This window comes from Aplidium turbinatum, chromosome 15 (assembly GCF_918807975.1).
Source record: "Aplidium turbinatum chromosome 15, kaAplTurb1.1, whole genome shotgun sequence".
Taxonomy (NCBI): Eukaryota; Metazoa; Chordata; class Ascidiacea; order Aplousobranchia; family Polyclinidae; genus Aplidium; species Aplidium turbinatum.
Window position 1 is genome coordinate 17,350,471 of NC_137486.1, and position 23,842 is coordinate 17,374,312.

The 23,842-nt window shown below is 37.3% G+C and overlaps 1 protein-coding gene and 1 long non-coding RNA gene across 2 annotated transcripts; one reads left to right on the forward strand and one right to left on the reverse strand.

Moving 5' to 3' along the window:
- The first annotated feature begins 1,082 nt into the window (after positions 1 to 1,082).
- On the forward strand, positions 1,083 to 15,176 carry LOC145784016 (uncharacterized). Its single transcript, XM_082595773.1, has 8 exons — positions 1,083 to 2,310; positions 4,002 to 4,113; positions 4,751 to 4,989; positions 5,573 to 5,626; positions 6,306 to 6,349; positions 6,887 to 7,012; positions 8,358 to 8,399; positions 10,019 to 15,176. The coding sequence occupies exons 1-8, from the start codon at positions 1,083 to 1,085 to the stop codon at positions 10,082 to 10,084; spliced, it is 1,911 nt and encodes a 636-aa protein (XP_082451899.1). The 3' UTR covers positions 10,085 to 15,176.
- A 160-nt stretch (positions 15,177 to 15,336) lies between these two features.
- LOC145784860 (uncharacterized) lies at positions 15,337 to 17,059 on the reverse strand. Its single transcript, XR_014291060.1, has 4 exons — positions 16,926 to 17,059; positions 16,456 to 16,538; positions 15,717 to 15,771; positions 15,337 to 15,503 (listed from the first exon to the last, which is right to left on the reverse strand). It is a non-coding gene; the product is annotated as an uncharacterized LOC145784860 (long non-coding RNA).
- Positions 17,060 to 23,842: the final 6,783 nt, after the last annotated feature.

The window sequence follows — 23,842 nt, forward strand, 5'->3', positions numbered from 1 at the left end:
CCATTTTTAGCCTCTAGTATGTAAGCTGTCTCAAAATCAGTCCAAAGTGTTTTGAATGATAGTCTGTAGCTGATAGAGTGTTGTTGAGGTCAAAATAAGGATTTACAGACAAGGCTTTTAAGCCGGCATAAAATTGCAACTGCTCCAGCTCCGGAGCTCTCTTCTATCAAGCTTTCTAAGTTTGAGGATACCGGTAAAGGTTTTCACAATCAATATCACATTGTATGAGTAGATTGTATTGGTGATCAGTGGTATGCACTTACTGTAAAAAATACCAAGTTATTTTTGGCATTACTCATTATTTTCCATATTTTTTTTTGATTTCATCAAAATAACAAAATTCCAACATCGTTATTGCTAATGGTGTATTTTTTGACAGACATTTTTTTTTTTTAAATTTCAAAAAACAATTGAATTTATTATTATTTTGGGCTAAGGCAAAAATTTATCACCCATGTAAGTTGAAGTGAAAAAATTACTTCAAAAGCGGCCACCCTAATACCACAATGATACCTAAAATACATTTATCCAAGGTCATGAACTTGACCACTGCCACACACAGTTGGCATACACACCTCTGGGCCGGAGTTGAAAAAAGTGACCGGAGTTTGCCGGAGGTTGTTCCATCACTAGTTTCTGTTAGTAGTTTTCATTTTTGTTAAACAAACCGTATAGCCTTTAGAAGTTAGATGCTGCCACGCTAGTGGACAGAAACCTATAGCCTACTGCATCTACAGTCTATATTCACAATGATTGAAAATAAACAATTGCTTGTGCACAGATCTATGATTCATTTTTTTTATTTTTATACCGTACCATAAAGTGAAGTATTTTGTCAATCTTTACCATGTCATTGTGCAAAGGTTCATGGGGTTTAGCTTAACCTAGTCTCACACCAGTGTAACTAATTGGTTCTTCAGCAGCTTCTGGGTTAATTCGTAGTAGAGTCAGGCTAGACGTAGTATGAATGACTATAAGACCCTCTTGTTTTGACAATTAAAGTTAATTTTTGACTGTACCTCTTTTCACTCATATTTGTTGCATCCACTAGATTTCATGAAGAATAATCTTCGTAATTAAAAATGCTTGATGAGTACTTTAAGTTGTTGATTGTGTATGTTGTATTTATAACATCATTATCCCATGCTCAATCTGATTCAAGTAATGGTGTTCCAAATGCTACACTCCTTCCTACTCTTCAGATTAGCTCTCCAAGAAGTCAAAATGCTAGTAAAGTTGCACCACCCTCCAAAGAGCCTGCAAAGACTGATGCTTCTATCCTAAATCCACAGAATAGTTTTCCACATCAATCTGAAGTAAAATTTCCTGAGACTGGAAATGCACCAGAAGGCAACCATCAGAACATTGATAAGAAACTTAATGATCAGAATGATGTGAAGCCCGCAAAAGTCGATATTGAAAACTCAGTTAAATCACCCCTATTGCCAACAAATGATGATAGTATGAAGCCAAACAGCACTGAAGATAGTGATATTAATAATTTAGGAAATGAGATAAAAACTCATCCAAAAGATAATGTAGAGAATGACATAGGACACACTCCCAGCAACAATGAAAGTGATGAGGGTGCTGATTTGTCAAATAGTGCTGAAAGAAGTGAGACAAAATTACCAATAAAAAAGACAGAAGATGATCAAGTTGACGAAATTCCAAGTAATATGCAAGATGAGAGAAAAACGACGAGAAAAGACAATAAAGACACTGTTGCTGAACCGAACTCTCTTGAAGAAACCACTGAAAACGGGGATATAAATATTGAATTGCCCACTACAACTGGTTTACCTGAAGATAGTGAACAATCAACAACTACAAACAACAGCAGTGAGGATGTGTCAGATTTGTCTCCTAATACATCTTTTAATAATACCGTTAATGAAACAACTTCTACAGAGGAAAGTAATATTGGTGTTAATCCACAAGGGCAAGGCCAACTTAATGAGATTAAAGAGCTTAAAAACGCCACAAACAAGGTGGATCACAGCTCAAGCTTTCAAGAAGCCTCACATAAAAATGCCAGCTTAACTGATGAAAATGATGTGAAGAAATTTTCTAACAATTCTGATGATGGATCATCTTTACCTTTAAACCACACTGCTGTGTTCCCAGTAGGCAATGATACCAAATCAAATCCTCATCCTCTTCAAAACAGCACACTTCATGAAGTCTCAGAAGAAACTACGACTTCCTCTACCCCGCATGTTTTCAGCACTACGCAACAACAAACTTCACCAAAGATGAGCACAGCCCCTTTCATGAACACTTCCGATGCAGGCTTTTCAACAACACCAAGTGAGCAGCAAGTATAATGGTTGTACTGTATAGTTAATTCTGTCCCCCTAACAACTCTTAATCTTATTAAACTTTGGCTATAGGTATATATATATTTAATTTTGCATGTTGCAGGGTTGGTTGATTTAAATCAAATGATTTAAATCAAACAATAAAAATCAAAAAAATCAATTAAAAAAATCAAATGATTTTTTTTATTTGCTAAAATAAAAATAAATACATCAACAAACGTTACACTGTAATACAAAAGTTATATTTAATTACTTAAGGCTATAGGCTATGCATGTTTTGAAAGGCAACTTAGTTTACTTGGTAGTTCACAAACAGTGTTGTTCACTAAACATAGTACCGGTATACTAGGCTAGAGCTTTTTATGTAAAAAAAAAGCTGCATAAGTGAAGCCGTAGATATCTGGAAAAATTTAGAATGAGATCTACGAAATGCTGGCCACTCCAGGCAATGTAGATGCTAAGTTAAAAAAACGCATGAAGCAAGCTTGTACTCCGGCTCACTTTTTGTCCAATATATTGGACCCCCAATATGGAGGTAGCAGACTATCTTTGGAAGAAATTGATGAGGCAATGGAATTTGCTGGTGACATTAGCCCAATCATTTTGTCAGAAGTTCTCAATTATCGTGCTAAAGCTGGGCCTTTCAAACCATAGACGCATGTTTCAAGAAGATGTGCTCAAATCAGTAACACCTTTGGCATGGTGGAAGTCTCAGTCTGACAGAATCAGCATTCAGCAGTGATATGTTAACGTTAGCTCTGAAAGTTTTGGTAGCAAAATCTTCTAGTGCTGACGTTGAGCGAGTTTTTTCCACTTTTGGTCTGGTTCAGTCAGAAGTTCGAAATCGATTGGGCTGCAAAAGCTGACGAGCTTGTATTTATGTACAAACTTCTCAATGCAAAATAAACTGAAATTTTTGTGTCATCTGAACTTTTATTGTTTTGATACGGTATGTCGGTAACATATTACACAGTTAAACTTTCTTTGCAAAAAGTCTGGTTGTAGGCTTTGCATCAGTTGAGCAAAAAAGCAAAGTGATGTGCGCTCAAACGTAAGGAAAGATTTTAGTGTAGTGAGATGACAGTCTGAGACATACCTCAATCTCGATATGCACAAATTATGATTTAGTATAAAGCAACATATCTCACTTACTTAAAAATATGTGCAATAGACAGGCTAGCCTACAATATGATAATAACAATGATTAAACACTTGCAAAGCAAAGCCTTTCAATCAATCAAGGGGTTAAAAATAATTCTGCTATCTTACTAAAATAATCTCTTTCCCCAAGTAGACTCGACGCTTTTTTATCTAAAAAAAATCTGATTTAAATCAAAAAAATCTGATTTAAATCAAAAAAATCTGATTTTTTTAAAAAAAAAATCATGATTTTTCCAACCCTGGCATGTTGCAACTTTAATTGTCAACTTCAAGTTAAAATTATTAATGCTGTAAGCATTATAGATGCGATGTGTAATCAATTAGTACTGTTTTTGGAATCTTGATTACAAATACAAAAAAGGTATACTGTATACATACCTAGACGTTTATCATTATTTCTGACCTTGCATCTTTATAAAAACCTTGGTTTACCCTGTAATCTTGATCATGTACATCAAGGTCTTGTTAACTCAATAGTTGATACAGATGCTTAATTAGAAATTGTGATTTTTGATGCAGATGTGTCTTCTACTGAATCTGGTCCGTTTTTATCAGTTTCTGCAACAACATCTGCACCAGTTGAGCAGACTACAACATTCGTGCCATCAACAACTATGCCAATAAACAAAAGGTAGGTTTTAAAATTTAAAACATTAACCGCTCCACTTCTGTTCTTAATGTTTTATTAAGTGAATAATATTGACCTTGCAGCTTTTTGCATCAATTGTACATTTTGTTGCATTTGTTCTGAAAAGTTGTTTTGTTGTGTAGCTTTTTGTTTCTACTTTAGTTTTGTTACGTAAACTTGCAAGTATAGTTTTTTTCTTCCAGTTCTTCAGCAACCAAAGGAAATCATAATTTTTTTGCAATTGACATCTCGTCTAAGCAATATAAGCAACCATTCTTCCATGCAACTGTTAACTTTCTCTTTGCACTTATTTCTAGTCTACCTATTAAAAATGTATTTGTTGACAAATGTTAACATCAACTCTTAAAATTATTATTAAAAAAATCACATTGCTGTAAAGTGTGTCAAATATTTATCGTCATGGGTCTGGTTTCATAATTGTACAAGTTACAACTAGATACAAAAGTTCAACTGCAGATGTTTTTGACAACAATTTTGTTTTTAAACAGTTTGAAATTGATTTTGTGATGACAGAAGCATGTTCAGTGTTCTGTTCACCCTATTTAAATCGAAATTCTTGTAGCAGCCGCTGTGCTTGAACGTCGTCTTCGATACTACACCTTATTCTTTGCTTATATAGAATCAGAACACCACCGGTGAATCCACCAGAAGCTGTGACCGATGCTACAACACCACAAGCTACCACGACTACAACACCACCAACTACCACGACTACAGCACCACCAACTACCACGACTACAACACCACCAACTACAACACCACCAACTACCGCGACTACAACGCCACCAACTACCACGACTACAACACCACCAACTACCACAACTACAACGCCACGTGCACCCGTAACTAAAACAACAGGTAAAATATGTAAAGCTACTTAAATTCAAAGATTTCTATTTTAATTAATGGTTTGTTGCAGTTGCTATGAAACGCACTAGCGCAGTTTATGGTCCACAATCAAACAGGATTGGTTTGAAAGCATGCGTCTTTTAAAAGTGGAAATGGTTAATTCAGCTCATGTACAAAGGTGAACTCATGTTGTGTCGCCATCATTGCTAAACTACCCATCCTGCAACGTCTGCAGACGTTGAATCAACGAAAAAAAAAACGCTGATTTGCGGTCAGGGTAGATGTAGAAGATGTGGCTTCTCAACAAGCAAAATCCTTTCTTTTACATTGAATAAATGTCTTTAGAGGTTTCATCAAAGTAAAAAAAGGATTTTGCTGGCTGTGATGGTTTGCATAAGCCAGAGGTGTGTGACCCGCGGGCCAAATGCCACCCGCAAAGCGAAAATGTCTGACCCGAGGTAGGCTTTTTGTCTGGTCTGCGGCTGTATGATTAGCCGAAAACGTTCGCTTATTGTGTTTTTTTTTATATTAAATGTAGTGTTGTTACTGAGTTATGTCTGCTTATGGTAAATACAAAGTTTACTACTTTCAGGTCCCCATTTAGGAGAACCTTCTGTTTTGCCTAATAACAAAACAACTGATGACAGTAAGAACTTATTGTTATTCAACTTTAATTCTGTATTTTAATTCGATTGGCAATGATTTACTTCTAACTTTAATTCGATTGGCAATGTGTGTGGCCTACACTTCTACACCGAAAATCTTATATTGATGGTTTACATCAAATATAGTTATTACTCTCTAAAACCTCTACAGCCTGTTTCACCCTAAAAAGGGCGATTATCGGAAGATCCTTATTCAGATAGAATATTATTCTTATTCTATTTGAATAAGGACCTTCTGATGATTCCCCTGTTTGGGTGAAACAGGCTGTAGAGGTTTTAGAGAGCAATAAAACTATACCGTATTACATGTAATTCTTTCTGCTTGGCTTTTTGCTTTGCATTGAGCACTTTTGCGGTAATAATAGTATAATATTTATTGTTTTATTTATGGTTTATGTGATTTTGCGCAGTGAAGTTATTGGGAGAAGAATTTATTGTCATTAGCTAGCTTAAAATGTCAAGACAAATTGAATAAACAAGTGCATTGAATACGAATATATAAAGATTGCGTGATGCGCGTTAACTTCAATCTACCTTACTGGAGGCTTTCCTTACATTTTCACTTTTTTGCAGTCCATTGTTTTTCCTGAAATAGTACAAATTGTGTATTTTGTGATGCAGTATTCCTAGTCGGTAAATTTATGCGATGTTGTTTTTCAGAATCTGCCGTGCAAACAGCTATAGACTATGCAAACGATTTACTGGTGAGCATTCCAGCCGGGTGAATTAATACATAACACCCAATACCAGGAGCTGAAATCTACTGCTATGTCAGAATCATGCTTTTGCCTGCCATAAGTGCTTTAGAAGACAAGTTGTTATTACAATTTTAGATAATCTTGTTGGTGTTGTTAAATTGTTGTTATCATCTAAAAATTGATGCCAAGAAAATGTATTTTTATTTGAAGCAATAGCGATTTTCTGATTTACAAGCTAAAAAGATCCTGATGTTAACAAATGATCTATTTTAATTTTGCCGGAATGGCCCGTTTCGGTGAGTCCGATTCGGTGAGTCCGACCCCTATTTCGTGATTTTTTCAATTTTTTTTTTTAAATTATCCGGTACCGTAGCCTAATTATCATTGCCGTTTTAGGGTTAGGGGTTAGAGGTTAGGAACTCACCGAATCGGACTCACCGAATAGTAGCAGACCCCTTGGATGTCTTTTGAAGCACAACAAATCACAAATGATTGCAATAACCTTTTTTCCTGTGGATTGTTTTAAGCACTTGTTTTGTGTAGAAAAAGTATGGCCCTGGACGAATAGCGGCGATAGTCAGTGTGATTGTCTTCGCTTTAATCCTTTTCCTGTGTTGCTTGTGTCGGTGCAGGAAAAGAAGAAAGTATTCCAAGTTACGAAAACTCAGGGTAAGTCTGGCAAAGAAAGCAAGTTTTTCCGTTGCTTGAATAAACTGAAATAGAGTTCTGTCATAGCTTCTCACGCCAGTGTCGGAGCCAGATAAGAACATTGTTTGTAATGTTTCTTAAGTCCTTGTTTTGTATTCTTAAGACATAGAGCTAATAGTCTGCTACGGTACTCATGCGGTAACAAAGCTACTGTACTATACAGCGTTGTACGTTGACGGCGTCAACTTTTTGTTGACGCTGAGGCTAGCGCCGTCAGTTTATTTTTTAGTTGACGGAAGTGATAGCGTCGTCATCTATTTCGCCGATGTTTAGCGTCACGCGCTATGCGTCATTTTTCGTTTTCATGGAAAATCTCGTTTCACAATGAGAGTTAAATTTTGTTTGACGTTTTGACTTTCAGACTGATAGCAATGAACAATCTTTTTCTGGAACAGCTGTTCGTCTATCCAATTATGCAGTTTCAAGTTTGTTTATCGTATCCTGGGTTAATCTGAGTGGAGAAAAGACGAAATCGTCTTTCGTAGCTCGAAACAGTCTCAAAAACCAAACTCGTTAGAAGTCGAATACTGCCGTTTTGTGAGAACCTGGCTAAAATAGCGCTAGAAATTAGCGCTGACGCTGACGCCGTCAATTTTTTTAGAGCTGACGCAGTACTTTACGCCGTGAAATTTTTAGGCAATTCGCGCGAACGCTGACGCCGTCAATTTATTTCATTGACGCGTACAACACTGAATACAAGAGAGATTCCAAAGTGCTTGTGCAACTGTATTGTGGATAAGGTAGCCTACCAAAGATATCATTCTTCCCTCGCATGTAAACTTTAAAGAAAATTCACCATAGTCAGGGCATGCAAATGCTTGTGCATAGCCGAGAATTTTATAACCCCAATTTTGTTAAGAATTTAGGCGTGAAGTTTTTGAAACATTGCACATGGGTGACATGGCTTAACTTTTACATCAGCTGCAAACTGCACTTCTACAGTTATTTAGATCATAACATTGAGAGTTGTGTACTGTTGTTAATTTAGATACGCGAGTGTTGTTCATATTGGCACTTGAATGTTACTGAATAAATATATTCACCGTTATATTTATAAAATAGCTTGCTGTGCAAGCCCAACCTTTGCCGGAGCACGTAAGTTGTTTCAATCGTTGTGTTGGTTGTTGTTCTGTGGTTACAATTTTTTTTAACTTGTTTCCCGTATTTTAAGGGTAAAGGAAAATACGTCTGCAGACGTTGAATCAATGTAAAAAAACGATTGATTTGATGTCTGGGAAGCTTCGTTATTCACATTTTTGGTGGTAAAATGCTTGATCAATTGCTAATAAAAACATCTATCTTTCAGCAATACGGACAAGAAAATGACTTTCTTCTAACAGACAGAAAGGTATTTCAATACTTTAAAAATGCATCCTTGCATGGTTTCGAAACACAAATAAATTATTAACACTAATCTGCGCCTAAATGTCATGCTCTGTTGGTACATGCACTCCTGGCGATAAGAAAGGCGACTTCAAATTCGCAGCCATTAAATTCAGAAACGTGTCTAACGTACTGGTGTTTGAACAGCGTTGGTTAAAACCGTTTTCTTCAGCTACGAGTTTTCTTGCATTACTTTTATTTTTTCATTTATATTTTTTTCAATCATATTTATAGTAATTTGTTTTTTATTTACGTCATGTTATGCAAGCTTGCGCCATGTTCATAAATTTTTACGACAAACATTGAGCACTCGTTGTATAACAAGGCCTTCCGTACTTGCGTTGTTATAATGGAAGACAAAACCATTTGAAAGTAAAATGACATTACTTGTTTCAGCAAGCTGAGCAAATACTGTGCTACGTTTAACGCTAACATTGGTACCAAGTAGTCAGCACCACCCGACTAGTTGCGTTTGTGCTTATACAGGATATCCAAGGCAATGCTGTTCAAGTGGGATTTTGTTAATTTAACCAAACCATTGGAGAATATATAGGGGAACATTAGAAATAACGTTAAAGGCATAGAGTTAAAGACAGTATTCTGTTGTCGATGATCGGTAGGGAATGGTCTCACTCTTGTCACGTCCAAGCTGCACTACCTTGTTAGAATACGAAAGGTTTCCTACTTGGTTTTCTTACGCATCAGCTGGGTTGAATGTTGAATCAGTAACGACTGGTAGACTTGGCCTGATGCTATTTGTTCTAAACGCCGCTGTCGTATCTTGGTGAATTATTGATATGGCAATTTTCCGCCTACAAACTGTGCTAACGTACGCCCATAGAACGTCTTGAGACATTAAATCATTGCACTTTGTTTAACTGGTTTATTAACAGCATTTGATTAATTTGAAGGTGCGATATCGGTGAAATTGCTTCGCATGAATCACAACCTATTCACTGGGGTTTTGTAATTCAAGTGGATTGGTTTCTCACGAAGATTTACTATTTCATTTATTTATGATTACAAGAGTGTAAAACGAAAATGTTTCGAAAGGAAATTTTGATTCAACACATACTTTCATCTTGGTATCATTTGGATTAAGTTCATCGTGTTAAATTTCTTTTTCGTTTTGAATACCCCGACTTTGTAATTGATTGATTTACACTTGACTTAATAAAACAAACTATCTTGTTCTTGTCAGCACCCCCTGGTGACTTGGATATCATCCCAGACAACAAAATCCGCCATTTTTACAGTACTTCAACGTTTGCAGATGTTGAGTCAATGTACAAATGGCAGATATTGCGCTTTGAGAAGTGAGATATTTTGGATGGACCACATCATGCAGTTGAGAATATTGTTTGAGGGATAAAACTAGTGGGGACCTAGTTCGGATGATGATGATTTCAGACACATTGAGGAAGGCAAATGAAAGCTGTGTTGACATATATTAAAACAATTCGGTCAGCTACACACAATCTTCTTGTGTGTAGCTGTTAATCAAGACTTCGTCAAAACAAGCATTTGTAAATATCGAAAGTTATGTCGATGGCATGTGCTTCTCACATTCGTTCCACTTTTCAGGCGAAAGGAATTTACCAAAGTGACCGGATGACATTACTGGACGACTCTTCTGAAGATGAACTGTAACCAAGTTTTGTTGAATTTTCTATTTTCATCAGCAGCCTCTCCATTCAACTGTGCTTGTTCATATATCCGACCAACCTCCGCGTCAGTTGGGTCCTTTGCAGAAAAAAAATGAATGTTGGGTATGTGGTAGTTATTTGTGGACAATATCACCTATTCTTTCAGGCGATATTTACCAATGTTCGAATTTGAGTTCACTTGTGTATTGCTTACATACCGCGATAAAAAGCTTGTGGGGTCGTAGCTGAGATGGATAAAAACTGAACTTTGCGTACGCCCTGACATGCAACGCCGCTTCCATAAAATCATTTTTGAGTGCTCGAAATTGGAAATGAAGATGTTTACAGCACCCAGGTTGAGATATATGAATACATTCTGCTTGTCGTCGTACGAAGGTGGAACCGACTGGCGCTGTTTCATTTTTTATGAATTGAATTACCGCGAATAATTACGTTTTTTTATCAGTTTGTATCTCGTTATGTTTTCATGGACGCTCATATTATTGCAATGCAACCGTCTAACGACACTACCTTTTCATTGCAACTTTTCAGTCAGCAAATTAGTCTGAAATTGCATCAATGCAATAGACTAGCTGGTTGAAGAACATTAAGCAACGTTTTGTTGCAGCAACATGACAAATTTATTTTGTGCCACACGATTTATTAATTATGGAAGGCACAGAGTATATCGTTAATGTTTTTTAAAGATTCTTCTGTAATTCTTCAATATATTCCAGCATGTTTCCAAGAGGAAAATTTAGCGTGTCATATTATTCTGTACTGTATTAACTTCTGCAATTGGTTTATTTAGATTAGCGTTTATTAAAAGTTGTGTTTACGGTTTACTACTATGTTAGCCTGTCAAAATTACTTACGGGCGTTAACCTTGACAATGAAAAAATTGAAAATTTTTGTTTTAAACAGCAGCACGGTACACTCCACAAACTCATACCGTGTTTTTCTTTAAGTTTTTGAGAAATATTATCTAGGTGCAATTTTGCTAACTCAAAATCCTTATCAGATTCCTGAACCAGTGTTTCCCACCCTGTTATGCTGCATTATTTTGAGACTTTTAACCTCGTTTTTTTTGTGCAAGATCGTTAATTAATAAAATCCAAAAAATCAACCAATTTCACAGTAGACTACCTGTTTCAAGGAGTTTACTTTTGTTGCTACAAGCACACAAAACTATGTAAAAACGCGTGATTCAACATGAGCAGTAAATCTGTAGGCGGCTGTGCACACGCAATTTCCTGAAAACATGAAATTGTTCACTCGAGAATCCGACCCTGTTGGAAAAAACTGGTTTAAAACGTGGTTGGAAACACAGGGTTAAACTTAAACGAGATTTTTCCAAGGCCTTTGTTTGTCTTGTGGCCATGCGCAACATGTGTTCTCATACAGATAATATTTTTTCAGTTGCCAGGGAACATCAGTGCTGCAGTTGTCCACCTGCATTTAGCACTTTTACATGTAATGGCACCCTTTTATTATAGCACTATAGGATCTACCCGTGAGAGTTGATCTAATTCCATATGATAACCATGAAAGTGTAAAAATTACCTTATTGCATTGCCAGGCCATGGGCAAAAAACTACCATGTAAACTTAGCTTATCTCTCACAAATGATCTACATTTACAAAAACAGTAAAGCAAGATACGGTAGCCTACTTTCGTTTCGGGAACAAGTTACAACGTTCATCTAATAAAAGCAAAGACAAATTGATTAAACAAATTGATTTATTGCTTCACTGACGTTTCGCGCACCATCACAATGCGCATCCTCAGAGCGAATAGCATACAAAATAGGCTACAATTTACAAACTTATATACACTGCAGTGCTTTTCAACCGCACTATATAACTTTGTAAATTTTATTTTGTATGTTATTCGCTCTGAGAATGCGCATTTTCATGGTGCGCGAAACGTCAGTAAAAGCAGTCAATCAACTTGTTTATCTTTGCTTTTACTTTCATCAGATAAACGTTGCAACTAGTGCTAGAAACGATAATTTTCCCGATGAACACCCAAATTTTTCAGTATTCATACGGTACTTTGCCAACACTTAAGTTTTGTGACTTTTGACAGCTGACTTGTTAAGTAGCTGAAATGTCTTCGTCTTTTCGTATTATCGTCTACTTTACGAAGTCCCACGATTCAACAGCAACCTCCTCAGCTTAAGTCTCGCGTCATCAGCATCCTGACATGCGGCATTTAAAGAAGTGTAGGCTATGTAAAATTATGTATCGAAGCAAGTTTTTCTGTTGTTGTGTAAAGTTTTGGCACAAGTGGGCCTTCAAATTACTGTTGTCTCGTTAATTACAACCAGGAGGGTGCGGTGGTACTGTCTACTTTTCCTCATCTCCACTGGAACTTGATAGAAATATATAAAATGTTTATACGATACTGTGCAGCACTTTCTATATCCTGCAATTTTGAAAATGTCTGCCGAAACAATTGTCCACCTGTCTCTGGCAACTGTTTTATTGAAAGTACATTTTCTTCATCGTCTCTTGACAGTGGCCAATCCACTACATCGTTGGTTTGACCGACATATCCTCTCATTCATATATGTGTAATGTCTTCATTTGTGATTTCTTGTTTGTATTGTGCTTATAAGCGATTGTACCGCGTGGATTTTTATTTGGCTGTGCATAATGAAGTTTTACAAGTACAGTATTTTCTACTTACTGCTTTAATGCATAATGAAATGTAATTATTGGATGTTTTAAAGCAGTGGTTCTTAACCTTTTTTCTATCAAGCCCCCCTTCAATAATGGTCATGTGCCTCGCGCCCCCCTAGATTTTAAATAAGTTTAAGTATCATACCAAAAAAATTGCATTTTTGTCTGTTTATTGTACACATCAGTGAGATACTTGACACTGCTTCTTAGCGACTAGATTTTTAATGCGAGGTTTAACTCCAGAGAGTGAACAACGTAAGTCTCCTTCAACTCTCAGCCGTAGAAAAGTAAAAATGAACCAGCGTCGAGAAAATTTGATAGATCTAAAGGAGCTCAGTGCAAAATAGTTTTGTAAAGTTCTGGTCTAACTATAATAAAGCAAGAATTACTGAGTACAATATAAAATATGACTAACAGCATAGGTCCTAGGTCATTAAAGTAATTTTAAAAAAATCGAAATTGTTGTAGAGCTCGCGCCCCCCCCTGAGAGATGCTTCACGCCCCCCCCCCCCCGGTTAAGAACCACTGTTTTAAAGGACTTTAAGAAATGTACGAAATGGATAAATTATATAGTTTTTATAACTTGGTGCAAAAACTCTTATTTGGTAGGCTACTGCTGAAGATTTTCTTGCCGTTACTCTCAGGCGGAGTGCTTTGCCGAAACTTATTTGTGCCAATACTGCAGATGTCTATATCCCAGCAGTGAGCCAGTGACGTACGGTAGTCTATTTTTTTTGGAGGTGTTTGTATTATTTTGAAATTTTCAAACACACGCTTAATTTGCACAGTGACTTTTTATACCATATCAGTTTATTTTAATATGAACAGCTATCGAGCAAACCTGTTTAAAGCGGCTAGCCTGTTAAAAAAAAGTGAACACCCAAAAAAATAAATGGTCACCGTACGCCATTGTATCCCAGCTGACAAAAGTTGCCTTGTTTTGTCAGTTGAACGTTTATTTTATCACGCGTGCACTGTTTACGTTATGGTTTTGTTTGTGACATTCAACCAGGGCCGTAGCCAGACCGCAGAGCAAGGGGGGCCGAAAAAATTGAATCATTATAATTGTAGCTGTGCTCGAGAATGTTGGGATTTTGCCAGGGGGGGGCGAGGCCCCCGGCTGGCTACGGGCCTGCATTCAACGATTTTTCCAAGCAAGGGCAAGTCGTGTAGATGCAATGTTTTTTCATCATTAGCTGCATGAATTACACTATAGCACCTGCATAACAATCGCACTTAATTGGATAGTTGAACACAAACGACTATATCACTATATGCATCCATAAGCCTTGCAACCTTCACCGATGTGTTCCCTATTTCGTTTGTACTCACCGAACAACTTTTAGCTTCCACGTCTATTGTGTTGATCACCTAACAAGTTCTACTCTTCAGGGTATTGGAGAGTAAAACAAGCTGTTTTGTTGGTATCAATAGGATATTTCTTTATGCCACTAATAAGAAAAAATGTACGGTAATATTTTACCCCCTCAAGTATCCAAAGACGCATGAGCTCTTGCAGAAAGCTTTCAGTTTTAAGAAGATTTGTTCAAATATCAAATGCCGCCATTTCCTACATGACGTTTCTGACTCCAGAAAGCAACAAAGCATCATATGATGTTTGAACGATGATTCGCAGTGTGCGTCTGGTATACATAACTGAAGCATTGCGTTGCTCGATAGTGCTCCAATATATTGCGTAATTTATACTGTACTTTCCTGGCATCATGTTACCGCATCCTTTCGATCTGTTATTTTAATTACGGTATTATATGTAGGCCTACTAAGCAACCGCTTTAAAAATAACAGGTAAAAAACTCAACTTATTTGAACTTTAAGAATTAATTGAAGATAATTTTGGGGCACCGAATTCAAATATCTCGGATTTGTTCTGGCACATCAGGAGTTTGTGATACCGTATGTATGTACGACCTAGTCCTATATGCACGGTTCCATTGCTAAAGGTTTGTGCCAGTGTGTGTATATTTTGTGCAAGAGGTTTCCCAGTTATTGCTCTTAGCTTTGCCACTTTTTGATGGTAAAAACAAATTGGCACCGTAAGTGCAGTCTGTGGGAGAATTTTAGCTAATTTTATCCCATGCCACAAATTGCTGGATGCACCACCTACCGTTCGGTAGACTTGACGCGCAATAAACTCAACGTCAAAATGTCAATCTCGGGGCCTGACGTGATAGAAGAAATTTGAGCTAAGATTCGGACTCAGCGTTCCAAAATTACCACAATTCTAAGGTCGCGGAGCGAATAAGAATGTTTACTCGAGAGCTTAATTTTGACAGGTTTTTACACCAGTGGCGCAAACTCGGTCACCGAGATTGACAGAGTGAAGTTTCCGCTTGTTGAAATGTCTGAATTTTTCTATTCACCAAGTGCCGCTGGAGAGCTGTCCTTAAGAGTCGCTCAAGAGCATGGTAGCCGAAAAACACTGTTTGATAAATTCGGGCGCACCTTAACCATCTGAAGCCTCCTCGCCAGTTGCCCTGCCGTTTGCGGTTATTGGCTTGCATTTCACTTGAGCTGTTGCTGCTCCCCACGTATAATAACACTTGCATTACCGCGACATATTCTGTAATTTTTGAAAGCACTAAAGGTACAACAAAACCATGTGAAGCATAAATAATGTAGTCACGACATTCCTTCAGGGAAATCAATTCTAGAACATTCCTTCAAAGGAGTCGACAAACGGTTGTTGCGAAGTGAGGATTCGGCAGGGGCTCAGTCGATCTGCAACAAAACTATGATTTAATGTGGTGAAAATGTTCCATTTGAAATGTGATTCACCATATACGCAATAAGGCAGTAGCGTTGACAGGGAATACTTTTGGGGCCGGAAAGGTAACATTACATTTGTTTACCGGCGTCTTGTTTTGGGAGCCTGGGAATGTTATTGGCACCGGGCCCAATGTAGTCCCTCAACGAGCCTGCTACAAGGTATACCTGTTTATCCACGAGTCGTCAGCGCTTGCAGTTCGGTGTCTTCATGTTTTCATCACTTTAAAAAGAAAATTTATGTTAGAAAATGTGTTCTTGTTTAGTTCAGATATGTGACGCCATGTTCCGTCAAGAGCTAGAGCTTGGGGGACCTTTAACTGCCGTTGTATGGAAAATGAAGTAAATGCACAAGAAACTGATCAGATTGAAAGAACCAATCAGTTCCTAATGCAGTAAATCCAATCCCATTAATCTGTGAAGATAATTTTGTGCTAAAGCTAATTTGCTCTGTTGGTGATAGTAATCACATCTTCCTACAGGTTTTTCTTCTAGTATATCTTGATCGAAAAAGTTGCCCATACACTGTCACGTCAAAGCATCAGCAAACCAAGAATACACTTTCTCCATCGTTGATTGGTCGAAGGTCATCAAGATCCCATCTGGAGCTGTGATGTCACCATTTAATATCACAGATTGCCAGCTGAGATTATGACGCCCATGACATCATAACAGGCTCATTGATAAGTTGAAAGTAAAAACAAAGCAAGGAAAACATTCTTTGTTAGTCGAAAACTGCCAAAGATTTGTTGGATCCCCACAAGCCATTGTGAATGCGACAATCACAGTTGCCTGCAGAGATTATGCAACGCTTGGCAAAAGAAATCCACCGCAAGCAAACGAAAATCTAACAAAAAACAAACACTGAAACTCAAAAAGGTTGCAATTACGTCAAAGTATCAATTACCTTATTGGTTTGAATGCAGGAATGCCTTCTTAATTCCAGCTGTTCATTGAAGCATGCAGCGACGCAATGTTTTTGAGTTACACCTAAAAGAGAAAGCTTGTAAGCAATGTAGCAGAAAGCCACAAGAAACGGTGAATTGTTGTCACATAAAAAATAATGCATTAACATTATCTTGGAAACAGTGAACTTGAATTGAAATATTTTGTTGACAGAAATATGTTTGAATACTGGCATTGTCGGAAAGCAAACGTGGCTAAAGGTTAACGTGATTTAATAAAAAAAAGTTTCTGAGAACAGAAATACATATGTCAATTTGTATTTCAGTTAACCACTGAAACAAACACAAGTTTTTTCAGTCCGAAGGAACGAGTTGTGGAAAATACACTATTCCATTGCAATGCAGTTTGTGTTGTTTAGGGTGAAAGTAATTCAAGTCCGTCTAATTATTAATAGTTGACAAGGTGCCTTACCTTCTGCATTTTCCCGACAAGTTCCCCCCAAACTGCAATTTTTGCTTTTATCATCAACTTGTCTGCAATCATTAAGGTTAAGTGCAAAGATTACACTGTTTAAAATCTACATCCTGAAAAACATCGAATGTTAAAAATTTTCAGGACCTTCTGATGATCCTCCTTTAGGTGAAACAGGCTGTAGAGGTTTTAGAGAGTAATAATTATATTTGATGTAATTCGCTCTGCTTGGCAATGAGCACTTTTGGTAGTATTTATTGTTTTAGCACGAAAAACATATATCTTTGTTGAAACTTTTAACGGAAACGGAAAGTGTGGCCGAGCTACAGCAGTTCAGTTGAACTTCTTCAGCTCCTCTTCTTCATTTTATAACTTCTGATAAATGCGCATGGAAGAGGCATGTTGGAGACTATTTCGCTTAAGCAATCGTTATAACAAGGGATCTTATACTTTCATTGTAAATTGATTCTTCCCATTTTCCGCGGGCTTGAGATCTTGCCCAAGAAAACTGATATAAATTTATCACGGAAACTATACGACCACTATCCATTATCTTGGAGCCAATATCTTACTACAACTTTCAAATGCCAGGTAGCCTACTACGATAATTCAGCCATGCTTTGCCACATCACAATCAACCAATGGTATTTGAGCGTGGTATGTAAAAACGCGACCGTATAAGTGCTTAGTGCTCGGTTAGGTATCATCAAATAATGAGCGGAAGCAGCATCAACGGCTTATCCAGCGCTGTTAACAGAGCATGCTGTCTTGTGTAAAAAAAAATCTTTTTATACATTAAAAGCTTTTCAAATAGGTCAGTCTTGTGCAAAACGACAAGAACACATTCTCGACTTCTGCTCAACCAACAAGACTCTGATTGATTTATCGATCCCTGAACGTTTTGTAGCAATGCTGCATATTTTCTGTAACGTAAATGCCAACTAATCTAGCAGAACTCCTTTACTTAATGACGTTAGTTAAGGAGTTTGTCTTCATAATGGTAATTTGGCTTGGTTGATGTAAGCCTGATTTGAATGCATCTTAGTTTTGAACACAAGTTGAATTTCTTTTCTTGAACCTAAGCTCACCTTCGCTTCTTGGGGACTTGGTACGACTAACCTTAGAAACAAATCCAGAACAACACATCTGCGACATTTCAGTGTATTAGGGTCACAATTGCCCAAGTATACCAATGCAGGTATATATTCCACCTTCCACTAAACTTTCCTAAAACAAACGGTCTGGCAACTGCTTGGACTAACTACCGAGCATGTTGCTAGGAGTTTCAAACCTGCTTTCCAACCGTTTGAAATTAAATTCGAAAGCTAGAAGCTGATAACAATCGGACGACAAACAGTGGTATTCCCAACACAATATCAGAAGCGTATTGAAAAGAGGAAGAATTTTACCATGAATGAAATACAAGCGTTTACAACAACTTTCTGCAGCTACTATTACAGAGCCGCGATACAGCATCGAATCAGACAATACGGATGATGCTATTGCGTTGTGTTCTGATTGTTAATTTACAAAAAGAACAGTTTGAAAACAAACACCGGATAATGTTTCGCGTTACCATATTAATTCTAGTCTTAATTGCAGCAACGAATCGCCAATACAAAGTACCATACGTTCTGAAGACGGCATAGTTTTCCAGGGAGCATGACAGTGTAAATACTGAAACATTTCCAGACATACACAGTAAAACAACATGACCTTCACAAGAATCTCTAAGTTTTTGCACACAGAGAAATCCTTCAACTAGAAGGTAGCCTAATTACTTTAATTGTTTCTTTCATTAACGCTATAGTCAGCTTTTGAACTACAACCTCATGTTACTAACTCAGCAGCACCATCCGTTGCAACTAAGTTACCGTAGCAATTGAACAAAATTTGTAAAAACGCTGCATTTCTTCACCCAGGTAGTTCACCTAACTCCAATGCACAAGCACACTGAAAACTACTGTCTGTCGAATTTAAAAATTGTTTTTCTACATATTTCTATAATCCAAGTGCCATTTCAGATGTTTTTCAAACCGCATTTACTCAAAATAAATGTAACTACTTCTGTATAGACAACGCCGTTGAAGAGGTACTCTGAACGTCCAAACTACATTGAAACAACAACTGAACAATAAAACATGTTTCATTTCTTGTCGTTAAGTGACCACTGGAGCGATAGCACTGATATGATACAGCTGTTGGTGAATGAGCATCAATGACTAAAGTTTGATTGAGATTTGCTATCAGTCGGAGGCTTTTACGTTATTTTAACGTTTGATAATGGCGAAGCAAAGTTGAAACCCGGTTTTCTTAATTGTAGTTGTATCGATTGGTGTACTTATAAATGGCTTCCGTATTCATAACGACTCTCTGGACATTGTTTAAAATAGACAAGTGGAAAGAAAAAAACTGGTTATCAGACAAGGCAGGTGTGACAACACACGTGGTGACATGGCTATTGAAGTGCAGACTAGTAACGACAAAATGTTGTACGAGAGCGCACATGACGGATGTACACCTCTGGATCACAGGCAACACTTGAAACTGTTCATACGGTTTGAACATATTCAGTCGTTTCAAGTGTCCCTTTATAAGCGTTTCGATCTGAAATGCAACAGTTAAAAAACCATCGCTCACAAACTGAAGCTGGGGAATTTGTGTAACAAAAGAAAAACTTCACTATCATCGAATTTCACAGTAGTGCAGTGAGTAAATCTGTCCAGAAATCAATCAATCATAATTATTTGACAAAATACAACTTTACTAGGTAAGCTGTATTGCGTAAGGCTGGAGACCAAATGAAGCGTCTGAACTGCTATCAACTTACGGCAACATGACTTCACACCAAGGTAGCCAATGATTCGTTCCCAACTGGCAAATCAGTGCTTTTTATGTCGATTTAACGTTTGCAGACGTTGAATGACGGTACAAATGACTGATTTCCTGCCTGGGTTGATTCCTTTCTAGCAAGCCACTTGTGAATCAGAAGAGCAGATTTCAACCGTAGCCGCCAATGTCTACAATCTTGGATTTCAGTCCAGGAAAAGATAAAACAAAAAATAGAAACTGGAAATGTGACAAAGAAAAACTCCCAAATGACGTCTTTCTTATCTCGCAACAGCGCGTTGGTGAAACGAACCAGACGCAGTTTCAGGCCAGTAATGCGATAAAGCTGTCATGCATCGCTGTCGTTTCAGATATTGCAGACTTGTTACTCTGATGTTCTTAACACACCAAGGTATTTACTTTCGGAAAATCAAGCCACACGCTTCCACCAGGTTTGAAATCTAAAAAGAATTACCAGACCTTCATCGTGTCGAACACAAGCATTTGAAACAAAAAGTGTTGCGACTGTACCTACTTTTAACCTGATTACCATGTTGCGGTATCAAGCACGTTATAACGTTCGTGTTTTGTCGCTTCTACCTTTTCCTAGATCTCTGCTGTGTTTGGCATATATTGTTTTTGTTGTGATAGTCAGAAATAAAAACAAACTGAACTGAACCTGATTTTATTCTATGAATGAGTCAACATTGAAAAGTGAGCGAGACATCAATCACTTGGAAAATTAAATTCCATTTTGTTTCATCAAAGCTGTACCAACCAGTAGTGTTTCAGTTTATTCTGAAGACAAACTAAACGTTTTTTCTACGAGTTTTCCGCTTATGCCTTGAATCACAACAAAGACACAAGTTAATAGAAACTAGTTTATTTGCTTCAACTTTCAATGTTTGCTCGGTCAAGTAAAACTTGATAACAAAAGATCACTAACCTCAGCAGCTGATATTGTGAGTTACTGCGTAAAAACTTGTCGTTGGGACAACGATCTACCAACCAGCAAAAGCGATTTTGGCTGACGATAATTTCTTAAAGTTCATACACTTATGGACGAAACCAATGAGCTAAAGTTGTTCATACAAACGTAGTACCTTTATCACGATACTCTCAATTACTGCGTCGAAATAAGGTGCGATTCCAGGGGGCCTATATCACCAAGGAACAAGATAATCCGATAATTAAAACAAAAAACTATTGAAAAATTGTGAATGTGATTACTCATGCGGTTGGACTTGGATAGAGTGTCCGCCTCGCAGTCGGTAGACATGGGTTTGATTCGCTGTCGTCCTTTTAAAAATTGAACTAATTTTGACCCTGCTTGGCCCTTAACAGAGAAACTTTAGGAAGCGCATATCTAGGGTTGTAGTGACAATGATTTTGTACTGTGTTCTTATCCATTTAAGTTAAACAGTACTATGTGACAGCACTCAGATTCGTCTCGAGGCGACTTCGCTGAAACTGTTGCTTTCGTAAAGTGTTGACAGCAAACCATATTACAAAATTGAAACATAGAATTTATGGTAAAGTATTAAAGAGCTGCGTTATTGGGACTACAGTGCAGCCACACTAAATTCTCAATAATTGACAACAAGGTAAATTAACTAACTCACAAAATGCGGCGTTACAGCTAATGACATTTTCGTTTTTTTTTCAATGTAGCATTCCACCTTTTAAACACAACGACCATTATTGTAGCCGATTTTGACTACCGAACATGTTTCTTCAAAAAGATCGAAAGGCTAATTTTGTTCAGGCATCACTCTTTGAGCTAGATAAAAATTTCAAAAAAAAAAGGGGAGTGTTGCAAATATAAAATTGTGCAGCTATATCTCGGCCATTTTTTTACATTGATCCAACATCTTTGTAGTTGAGTCAATGCGAAAAAGATTTTCTGGCTAGTTCAACTGTAGCCTTGCTGTTCTCAGAACGCTAAAGCAACATCCCATGAGAACAGAAACTTTGGCCTCTACTTGTCCAGAAACTATCACGTTCTATATTTGATCAACGTTGCATTTCGTACTTGATAAACACAAAGTTACACAAAGCGTCGTTGTTTGTGAAGCTCTAAAAATAACTAAGTTAAACATAACACTTTAAATTTAACTATATATATCAAAATGTTATTGATTTAACATTGTGGTAGTCAAATAAGTGATCTTGACTACATTAACTTGTCAGCAACGCATAGCCTAACCAACTGAAGCTGATTAGAATGTGCGGTAAGCCTCAGATTTCATAATCCCGTGGATTTAGTTTTACTCAAAACATGGTTGTTCCTTGGCAATTGCTGTGGTGTATTAAAAATGCGCTTTTCACCTTACTTGCAACACCTAACTTATTTTATGAGAATGAGGTGTACGTATTCTTCCATGAGGTTAGTGTTACAGCCACTTCAGTCCTAGCTTTTATAATTGAAAGTAAATAAAAATATGAATGAATGCAAAACTAGCACCAACAATCATGGCTACTCGAACCAAACCTGAACTCAGATATTATAAACCACAAAGGTGTTGTAGCCTACCGAAGCAATAAAGTCATTATCGCTAAATTAACACTTGGAAATAGTCCACCCAAACATACTCGCACATACAATAATTATAATCTCTTTTCATATGACACTTCGCAATATCTTAGCTCTTCCAAGACACGAAGAATAACATGCAACAATATTAACTTGAAACTCTGATCTGACAACATAAAGAATATTTTCAGGTGCTGTGAATACTGCAGCCTCAACCTAGTCACTAGTCAGCCTAGTAAAGCGATTTGTCTTAACTCTCAATGACACGTGGTAAAGAAACGCGCATTGTGAGAAGTTGCGGTGGCTTGGTAGGGCTGACGGTATGTTTGTACAGAGCTGCCTTACATCACAACAGAACAAATAGAAATTGCTTTTTTCAAGGGTTCTTGAAAAACAAGTGCGATTTCGCAACCTAAGAAATTGAAAGACTGTTTGGGTGAATGTGCTCGCTGTTGATACCTAAACTGCTTTATACACGGCCCAGCCAACAAATACGTTATTTTTGCATTGATTTAATGTTGGCATTACGTTGAATAAAAGTAAAACTGATTTTCTGGTGGGGGTTGACAAATTGACATTTTCCTGTGAGTACACATCTATTAAGCAGTTGACGTGTGTACTGCTTTCCAGGTTAAACTACAGTGACTGTAGTCAGAACTGCAATATAACCTGCTCCGCAAAATTGAATCAATTTAGTATTAACGAATTTTGCAGGCTGGGTACTTCGCTGCTGCGTATCATAGTCAAAAGGCATCCAAGATAATTTAATACATGAGTATTACTTCCTTCAAACAGCCTTCCATGGCTGGCGCTGGGTATAAACGAGAGTTTAATTACCGCATTATAAAATGCACAATATTAAAAATTGTAATATTATATAGATAGTAATTTATTTTTGAGTATTTTAATTTTAGAAAACTAAAGTTGTGTCAATACGTCCGTGTAACCTGATTCCTCAATGTGATTAAAACTGCGCTGAAATGATAAAATACAGGATTTGTGAAAGCATAACGCATTTAATTGTGAGTCAATCGTTCAATTCTTGCATGCTGAACCATTGATACGCAAAACAAGCACAGGTACATATCTAACTTGGCTCTTTGTAGCCTTCCTCACGAAACTGTATCCGCTATATACGAACTACACGTCGCTGATTCAAAACTTCTTATCGCTTCTTTTCCAAAAACAACAATGAAATATTTTCGATTCGATTCCTGGTAAACAGCCTTTCCATTTCCCAAGCAAAGTTACTAAGCGATGGCGATTGATATCATTTGATCGCACTATCAGCATCACCCAAGCGCTTTTCCAGTTAGCAGAACAGAAAGATGACGAGCACTTCTAGCCAGCAAATCACCTCTTATGTTGCAGGCTTGCAGCAACGTAAAAAAGCCTGATTTGTTGACTAAAAAGCCGTCTGCAAAGTGTTACCACCATTCACATTTCTTCAATAATTTTGAAAATGCAATACTTTCTTCTACGTTTTTAGTAGGTATCGCTTGATACTGTTTATGGTGGCAGTTATGGCCTTGCAGTAAATAAGCATATCAGATAA